The 9,638-nt window shown below is 30.7% G+C and overlaps 1 protein-coding gene across 1 annotated transcript; it reads right to left on the bottom strand.

Annotated features, from left to right (window-relative positions):
• Positions 213–3,145, bottom strand: LOC109724543 (chorismate mutase 2-like). Its single transcript, XM_020253391.1, has 6 exons — positions 2,979–3,145; positions 2,683–2,878; positions 1,875–1,961; positions 1,654–1,797; positions 987–1,079; positions 213–834 (listed from the first exon to the last, which is right to left on the bottom strand). The coding sequence occupies exons 1-6, from the start codon at positions 2,990–2,992 to the stop codon at positions 604–606; spliced, it is 765 nt and encodes a 254-aa protein (XP_020108980.1). The 5' UTR covers positions 2,993–3,145; the 3' UTR covers positions 213–603.

Genomic DNA, 9,638 nt, shown 5'->3' with positions numbered 1-9,638 from the left:
GTGAGGGAGCCAAACACACTGTTCACACCAGGACTTAAAAACCATGAAGAATGTGAGGACTACATTCCAACAGCAGCACAACAAAGAGCACACATGTTTGTATTTTTGGCACCATAATTAAGATCAATAAAGTTACTAATGCTAGCAGATTAGTTAGACCACATATATCTTAATTCCAACATCATTATAGTGATATTTAGTTGAAGCAAACATAAGTCATAGTAACATGATTTTTAATCTTATAGTTGTCAACATAGTGAGAAACCCCAAACTAACTGTAGTAGTACTTACAAAAACATATGATATGAAAGAGAATAAAACCATGGAATGCAAGTACTGACTCCCATGGGTCTCCAAAGCCCACAAAATGAGTCATCCTAATACAAATTTCCCTAGTTTCCGATCCATAAACATCGATAATCTTCCAAATAACAAACTTTTCAATTTACTACTGATATTCCCCATAAGAAATAGCTCAGGCTTCAAAAGAGTTCTGGGGACAAACAGATCTTCCAAAAGCTAAATTTCTTTACTCCTCCGCTTTTATGTGCTCAAAGTACAACAAACATATCATAGCATTAAGCTCGATAAACAATCAACTGATCAATCGAGACGTTGGAGAAGATATTCTACTTCAACAAGCTTTGTAAGCGGCATAACCCACTGATCGTAAAGGTGAGACACAACTAATGGGTCAATCTTACACTTGGCTTCATCATCACACTCATCTAAGGTGACATTTTGCGCAAAAATGCTAGCCTTTTTCTCCACCCTACTTTTGACCCTTTGTTCAACAGCCGCAAATGTTAGCATTTTCATCAAAGTATCCCTATCCTGCATAAAAAGCCGAAAAATGAAACAAGTGCCATAACATACCGATTCCTACATCTAGATGAGAAAGGAAACAAAGCATAGCCAAAAGGATCCAACTGTGAGAAAGCTAAACTTTCTGACAATTGTAATGAAGAAAAATTCATTGGTCTAACCTTTGCTTGTATTGCTCGACCATAGTCGTGCGGAGCATCAATAAACTTCACTTCTGCGACATACTTACCAGTATGAATTCTTCTTGAGAGAGCCTACAATGATAGAATTGTAACTAATTACTTAGGAGGCATTGTTTGTAGAAGCTATGAATTAGTTTACTAAACAACGTCAAGCATCAGCGATGCACACTACATGTTCTTAATGCAATATCTTTATTTTTCATACAGATAGGGTGCCTATATACTTCAGAACCAATTAACAGACACTCATATTTACGGCTCTCCATGATGATATAGATTAAAGAACAGTGTATTTTATTGAAAATTGGGAAGGAGATGCAATTGATCAGAGAATGACATTGCGTATAAGGCTTGCTTGACGTGCTTGAACTTCCGCAAAACTGTTGTTTGAGTAGAATTATATTCGAAGAAACACAAATAACTTTTCCATTAAAAATCTCCTCTACAATTTGTTGCAGCAGAAGTAAAAGCTTCAAATTAGAGCTAATACTTTTGGACTAAAAGTCCCATTTTAACTTCCCATTACAGTAAAAGTTTTAGACGAGTTGTGACCCAAATATTTGTTTTTCTCAAAGCTTTTGCATTTTGGAGTAGAGAAGCTCTTCTAGAAACCAGAATAATTATGCTCATAGAGTGAGGAACTTACCTGCAGACACACTAGATCTAAAGCCACCGTCGACGCATAGTTACCATCATCACCCTCTACAGTGAATAGCGGAAGCAAGTCGTTGAAGTACATTTTCCATATAGCCTCATTCACGCTCACGGATGCAGATGTTGGATGTAAGACCTAGAGAGATAATGACAAGGGGATATTTTGGAGTAACGAGACAGTATTTTACGAAGAGTTCAATGCTGGGCACTCACTTGTGGATTTTTCTGGAGGGGAGTTAGAGGCGAAGGTAGATCCTTAGGGAAGAAAGGGACTTCTTCCGGAAGTTGATACCCACCGACCTTCAACATGAAAATGTATAGTATAATTTACCCATTCACCTAGCCATTACGATAAATTAGAAATAAAGGTGAGCTAAAAGAGCATTGCACCACACCGCTACGATACCTGCTTTGTTCACCAATAAAAATATATATTACAGGGTGTTAAGAACTTTGTATCTTATACATACTAAGAGTACTTTGATTTGTAAAATGGGTGCAGCATGTTTAAATTATTTAAAATTGAACCCAAATCTAATCACCAAAGAGAGTGTTTCATTGAACTTCCGCTATTTGAGGATCAATAAAGAGTAGTTCGTTAAGCTTTTGCATTATCAGGTAACAAACTTTAAGAGATGTGTGTGCATATACATATTTCGAATCAACTCCAAGAATATTGGTCGGTGATTCATATACGCATTATTGAGAACAAAGTAAAAGAACACAAGCCCCTGTGCTTCCTGAGGCACTCCATCTCATTTTGAAATGGACACGGCAAATTTTATAAAAAATCTAACTCTTACTACACCCCTCAATCCGAATACAACAACATTTTGATCTTTTTTTACCGAAATTTGCGTCGATTGTCGAGTCCTTTGACGAAAAATGACAAATTCTAGCCCAATTTAACAAAATCTTCTAAAAATTTTTCCGGAAACCTAAAGAAATGTAACGCTACCAACCAACCTCAAAAAAGAAAAAGAAAGAAAGAAAGAGAGATCCAAATGGGAGAAGGAGCTACCTTGGCGCGGAGAGCCTCGGCCTCTCTCACGTAGAGATCGACGAGGGCACGTTCTCCGACGCCGCCGAAGAGGGAGGGGTCGTACGCGGGGGCGTTGCGAGGGAACCTCGCCCTCTCTACGAGGGAGAAGACGATCGAATCCTCGTCGCGGATTAGGGCATCCCTCACCGCATCCAGGGTCAATCCCTTCGATTCTCTACACGAAGAACAGGGAGGAGAGGTTGAGTATGTGTGAGAGAGAGAGAGGAGTACGAGAGAGAGAGAGAGAGAGAGAGAGAGAGAGAGAGAGAGATTACTCGGTGGAATCCATGTCGTCGTCGTCGTCGTCGTCGAAGGAGAGAGAGAGAGAGAGAGAGAGAGAGAGAGAGAGAGAGAGTTTGGGAAAGTGGAGAGGGAGGTGTTGTTTGATTTGTTTGTTGTTGGAGAAACGGTGTACGAAAAAGGGCGAGAGAGAGAGAGAGAGAGAGAGGGGGAGAGAGAATACGAGGAAAAATTTATAAGCTATAATTTAAAATTGGGAAAACTTCAAAAACCCCCTCTGTGGTTTCACACTTTTTCATTTTAGTACCCTGTGGTTTAAAGTGTATCAAGTTAGTACCCTGTGGTTTCTCACTTTATCACTTTAGTACCCTGTGGTTTAAAGTGTATCAAATTAGTACCCTGTGGTTTTATACTTTATCACTTTAGTACCCTGTGGTTTCACACTTTATCACTTTAGTACCCTATAGTTTAAAAAACCACAGGGTACTAATTTGATACAAAATCAAAACCACAGAGTACTAAAGTGATAAAATGCAAAACCACAGGGTACTAACTTGATACACTTTAAACCACAGGGTACTAAAGTGATAAAGTGAGAAACCATAAGGTACTAACTTGATACATTTTAAACCACAGGGTACTAAAGTGAAAAAAATTAAAACCACAAGGGGTTTTTTTGAAGTTTTCCCTTTAAAATTTATAATAATTATACATTATTTTTTCTAAAATTTATGGCATGATAATATTTCTTTCTGTGTAGACTTCATTCTAAATCCGTTCAAATCATTTCTCTAATTTTACTTAAACTGAATTAATTATTATTAAATATAGTTTTTTTTCCAACCGACTCAAAATTTTCACATATTTTTTTCTTTCTCTATTTGAACAGAACACTACAGTTCAAACTGTTGCGTTGGACAAAAGTGCTCCACATATTTTCATTTCTGAACCGAATTTTTTTGTTTTTTATTTTTTGCTTGAACCGGGCTCCACACCAGGCTCAAGTTTTTCTTTTTTTTTTAATATAAAAAAAGATGGTTAATCACGCACAACTCATAGCAAAATAATGCCTACCAAATTTAATTTTTTCATATTTATTCCTACAAATATTTTAGTATTTTCAAATATATCCCTACGGTTAAGATCCATTAAAAAAACATAATTAATCATAAATAAAATATTTAATTATTATCAATGAATGAGATAAATTAATCTTTTACTTCTTTTATATTATTTGTGATAGTTGAAAAAAAAAAATGACCGTTAGAAATTTTTAAAAAAACATCATATATATATATATATATATAATTTTGGAAGCATTGTTCCAATTGAACCAAATGATGCCACGTGGCGCACTTACAAAAAAAGTTTTAATGTGCCACGTGGCATATATATATATCATAACCAATTATTTTAATTAAATTATCATATATATATATATATATATATAATTTTGGAAGCATTGTTCCAATTGAACCAAATGATGCCACGTGGCGCACTTACAAAAAAAGTTTCAATGTGCCACGTGGCATATATATATATATCATAACCAACTATTTTAATTAAATTATTATACAAATATTTAAGTAATTAGAGGAAATCATAACTAACTATTTTAATTAAACTATTATACTAATATTTAAGTAATTAGAGGAAATCATAACCAACTATTTTAATTAAATTATTAGTAATTAGAGAAAATTATAACCATACATACCAAATTAATATATAACTATTTTAATTAAATTATTATACAAATATTTAAATAATTAGAAGAAATCATAACTATTTTAATTAAATTATTATATAATTTTGGAAGCATTGTTCCAATTGAACCAAATGATGCCACGTGGCGCACTTACAAAAAAAGTTTCAATGTGCCACGTGGCATATATATATATCATAACCAACTATTTTAATTAAATTATTATACAAATATTTAAGTAATTAGAGGAAATCATAACTAACTATTTTAATTAAACTATTATACTAATATTTAAGTAATTAGAGGAAATCATAACCAACTATTTTAATTAAATTATTAGTAATTAGAGAAAATTATAACCATACATACCAAATTAATATATAACTATTTTAATTAAATTATTATACAAATATTTAAATAATTAGAAGAAATCATAACCTTACATACCAAATATTTAAAATATTGTAATGGTCTTCATTTATATATATTTTTTATATAAATATGCTTTATACTTATTTTTAAATATAAAAAAAATAATAAAATTTTTTCCCTTACTGCACCAAAGTTATTTTTTCTAACTGCACAACGTTTTTTTTTCCTTAACTGAAAACAACATTTAATTTTTTTTTTTTCCCTTCTTTCTTGATTGAGCTAATCAAACTTAAGTGTCTTTATTTCAACTTGGGTTTAGTTTCTAACGATCTCCTCATCGCGAGCTTATTATTTACCGCCATTGACAGAGGAGCGAGCGGCGCGTCAGTAGAAAGAGCGAGCGGCGTAAATTGCAGGTGTTTTTTTAATTAACTTTAATTTTTGAATTTATGATAATATAAATTATATATATATATATATATTATTTATTATTAATTACACAATTTAATTAAATATTAAACAAACTTCAAATAATTAAAATCATAACAAACATACCAATTATTTTGATATTGTAACATTTGGTCTTCTTTTTTAATATATATTATATAAGCTTACTTATTTTTAAAATATAAAAAAAAGTAATAAAGTTTTTTTTCTAAACTTCACAAATATTATTTTTTTCTATTTTGTCTCCCCATTTTTCTTTGATGAGAGCTATCACTTTTAATAGTTAAGGTTAACAAAAATTTTGTATCTTAAAAATATAATTATTATTATTACAAGTAAATGTCATATTTATCTATGTTATTTCTTCATAATATGAAGTGAGCGACTTATATTCCAATCTTTTATGCACAATATTCTACAAAATGTAAATATTAATTTCCATCTCTTATGCACAATCTTCTACCAAAATGTAAGCTATATTTTTCATACTTATGCACAAATTTCTACAAATATAAAAGTATTACAAAATTCGAAAATAATTACGTTTAATGATTTGGTCTGTTTGTAATGTATATATTATATTCTTTTTTTTTCAGGATATATACCAGTCGCTTTGGACTTCGTCATAGTATTGAAAATTTCGGAGCGCATAAATATTTACTCCTATCGCAAGAAATGCTTAATAATTACTTTTGAGAGGTATGTTTGATATTTATATTTAAATTTTTGATTGATTTGTTGAAAATAATCGATATACATACATGACTAATTATTCACAATAATAATTATTTTTTAGTTTAAAAGAATCATAATATGTATCATGCTTCCCAAGTTCTAAAAAATTACTTTTCAAATTTAGTCACTTTAAATCCTTCAAAAAATAACTTTACAGAATTAGTCATTAAGAATTTGAAATAAAATTAATTTTCTTCGCCATTTCAATATTGTGTATTAAAAAATATATAAATAATAATTATGTTAAATTTTTAATGGATTTGAACCTTTTTACTTTTTCATTTTAAAATCTTTTCATTTTAAATTATTTACTTACAATCTATTAGTATATCATGATAGTATTTATTTTAATTTGATTCAATAATTTTTCTAATAAAAGCTTAATATGTAAAAATTAATATATATTATATAAAAATTGTAATAAAAATATATTAGAAAAACTTAATATGTAAAAATTAATATATATTATATAAAAAATGTAATTAAAAGATAAATTTAAAATCCGTGCATTGCACGGGTTAGTTGCTAGTTTTTATATAATTCTACCAGTTGAGACATTTGAAGGGATATATCACTAAACTTTTATAGGTATAAATATAAAAAATTGAACTTATAGAAATATATTTGCTATTCAATATATTTACAGAAAGCTGTATAAAATTAACCCCATAAAAAAAATGCATGTGTTTCCTCATGTGGGAGTATTATATATTTACAACATTTTTCGTAAAGGTTCTATCAATTTTGCATATTTATAAATTAGGCCCTTTTTTAAAATTTTGTGTTTTCAATTTAAATTTTTAAAAACCTGATCAAAATATTTGCTATGCTAAAAAACAATCCGTTTGCCTTCTCCCTTCTCCTCCGGCCTACCTCGCCCTTGTTGCGATTGTTAGTCCAGAGCGTTGATGTAGCCAAAAAATCAACTACGATTTAAAATTTTATTTTTATTATTTTTGTTAATTTTTTAAGAGAGTGTTTTTAGATTTTTAGAATTTTTTTAATGTTGAGAAAATTTCTAAAATTAGAGATATCGATTTGAAAGTTTAAATTAGAATCATAATTTCTTAAATGGAGAAATTTGATTAGGATTAGAATTAGAGTTTTTTTTTTTCTTATAACTAGAGACAAAACTTATGCAAAAAAAAAAAAAAGTTTGGTTAATAAAAATTTTATTTAGATTTGCGTGATATTTATTATTGCCCGTATAGTCTTATTCTAGTATGTGTGGTCTTCCTCTTCTTTATGTTCCTTCTTTTTTTTTTTTTTAATGCTTTCTTTTTTGATTATGAATTCTATTTTTTTTATTTCTTCTTTTCAAACTTCTATTAGATTCGGTGGGTTGATATGATAAATAAAAATTTAATTATCCTTAAATAAAATAAATGTAAGATATACACTCCACCTTGGAGTGTACCAAAAATATAAAAATTTTACTTGTACACTTTACAAGGGGTCTAGATTTTACACTCATCATTCTAGGATTTATAAAAACTCAAATAACTTTTAATAAAAATAAAAAAAATTGATGTGACAAGTATAAATTAATAAAGTTTGGATAGCCGAGTGCAAGATGTATACACCACTTTGGGCGTACCTAGGGACGTAAAACGGGCCGGACGGCCCACGCACAACCTCGGGCCGTGCTACAGTCCGACAGCCCGGCACGGTACGACCCGAAACAAGCCTGGCCCGTGCTAGCCGGACCAGCAAGGCTCGCACCCCATGACCCAAGGCAGGCCATGCAGTCTGAGCTCCTAGGGAGGAGGGCCGAGCTCTCCTCCTAGCAGACCTTGGGAGAAGCACTTTTGGTCCAATGGACCAAAAATCTCATTCATTTTTTTTAAAAAAAATAATACATAATTTATTTATTTTTTAAAAAATTAAATATTACTTTAGTATAATTATTTTTATAACTTTTTAATATTTTAATCAAAATATTAATTTAAATAAAAATATTTATTATTTATATTTTTAAATTTCATACTAATTTTTTTAAAAAAAAATTCTAAAAAATAAATATTTACTAGGCCGGCCCTGCTTTAAAGCAGGCACGGCCCGTGCCTTCCGGGCCGAAGGGCTGTGCCGGGCAAGATGGTAGGCAACTTGGGCCCAGCATGGCCCGGCCGAAAATATATCGACGCCGAGCCAGGCTGGCCCCCAGCCCGTTCCGGTCCAAAAAATATGGGCTGTGCCAGCCTAGTACGGCCCACATTACACCCCTAGGTGTACCACCAATACTGCTTAAAAACTAAATAATTTTAGAAAAAACAAAAGCCTACCTAAATTTTGGACGACAATATTTAATTGGCACATTATAAACTTTTTTGGATATCAGAATAAATTATTCAGTAACTACACTTGCTCAAAAACTACATATATATTATAAGGACCTACTTAGTTCACCAAATTTAAATTCTTTTACTAAAAATTAATTTTTTGAAGGATTTATTGTCATGATAAAATTCATCTTATAGAAATATTTTTATTTGGTACATAACCTCGAATACCTAAAATATATTATTTTTTGCACTTCGATTCAGTATAAAGACTAGGACTACTATACTCTTATGAGTATAGAATCTTTTGTACTCATAAATTTTCAACCGTTGGATGAAGGAACGTGCGGTTAGGATGATAATAATCCCCCGTTAATTTAATAGTGGTCCCCTAGAGTTGAGTGGGTGGTGGGTTGAATAGTATGATCTAACGGGTGAAAATAGTGAAAGAAGTAGATCTAACAGCCGAAAACTTATGAATATAAAAAAGGCTATACTTATAAAAGTATAGTAGCCAGACTCCAGTATAAAAGTTACCTAACTATATCAATAAAATTATCACTCTTTTTTTTTTACAAAGACAAAATTATGCATTGTTTTACACTAAATTAATTATACAAAAATTATCACTGAAAACAGAATCAATTTAAATATTTCTGAATTTGGGTATTCATAACTCTTTATTTACTTTCCTTTAACTCAAAATTTTTGAATAGATATAAAATTTGCACAAAGAGTATTTTAGTCATTTTAAATCAAATTTTTTTTAAAAAAAAAAAATTACCAGAGGAGAAGGTTGGTTTTTAAATCGACACTAAGAAAATTTTTAAGGCCAGATTTCGGTGATAAAATAAATATAAGATTTTACAATTTCGACACCTCATTTCCAATCATCTTTAAAAAAAATACATGAACCAAACATGACCTAAATTTTTTTTTAAAAAAAGAAACGATCATACTAGGAACTTCTGATCATGCTCTTAATCTACCAAAAGCTACAACTTTCTCAAATAAAGAAAAAAGAAAAAGCTTAAAGAAAAAATATTATGCATCCAAACAGGCCCCAGGTGAAATCACCAACTTAGAAGAAGAAAAAAGAAAAAAACTCGTAGCCTCGCTATCGAGATCGAGATCGAGATCCATAGCCCCAGGCTAAA

The sequence above is a fragment of the Ananas comosus genome, linkage group 19, assembly GCF_001540865.1.
Source record: "Ananas comosus cultivar F153 linkage group 19, ASM154086v1, whole genome shotgun sequence".
NCBI classification, from domain to species: domain Eukaryota; kingdom Viridiplantae; phylum Streptophyta; class Magnoliopsida; order Poales; family Bromeliaceae; genus Ananas; species Ananas comosus.
The sequence above is the reverse complement of the archived record's forward strand: the minus strand, read 5'-3'. Positions and strand labels throughout refer to the sequence as shown.

Excerpts from the sequence above, each read along its gene's own strand:
- LOC109724543 (XM_020253391.1), bottom strand. Across the intron at positions 1,798-1,874 it reads CCCTCCAGAAAAATCCACAA|GTCTTACATCCAACATCTGC; the intron begins GTGAGTGCCCAG and ends TTATCTCTCTAG. Across the intron at positions 1,080-1,653 it reads TAGATCTAGTGTGTCTGCAG|GCTCTCTCAAGAAGAATTCA; the intron begins GTAAGTTCCTCA and ends CTATCATTGTAG.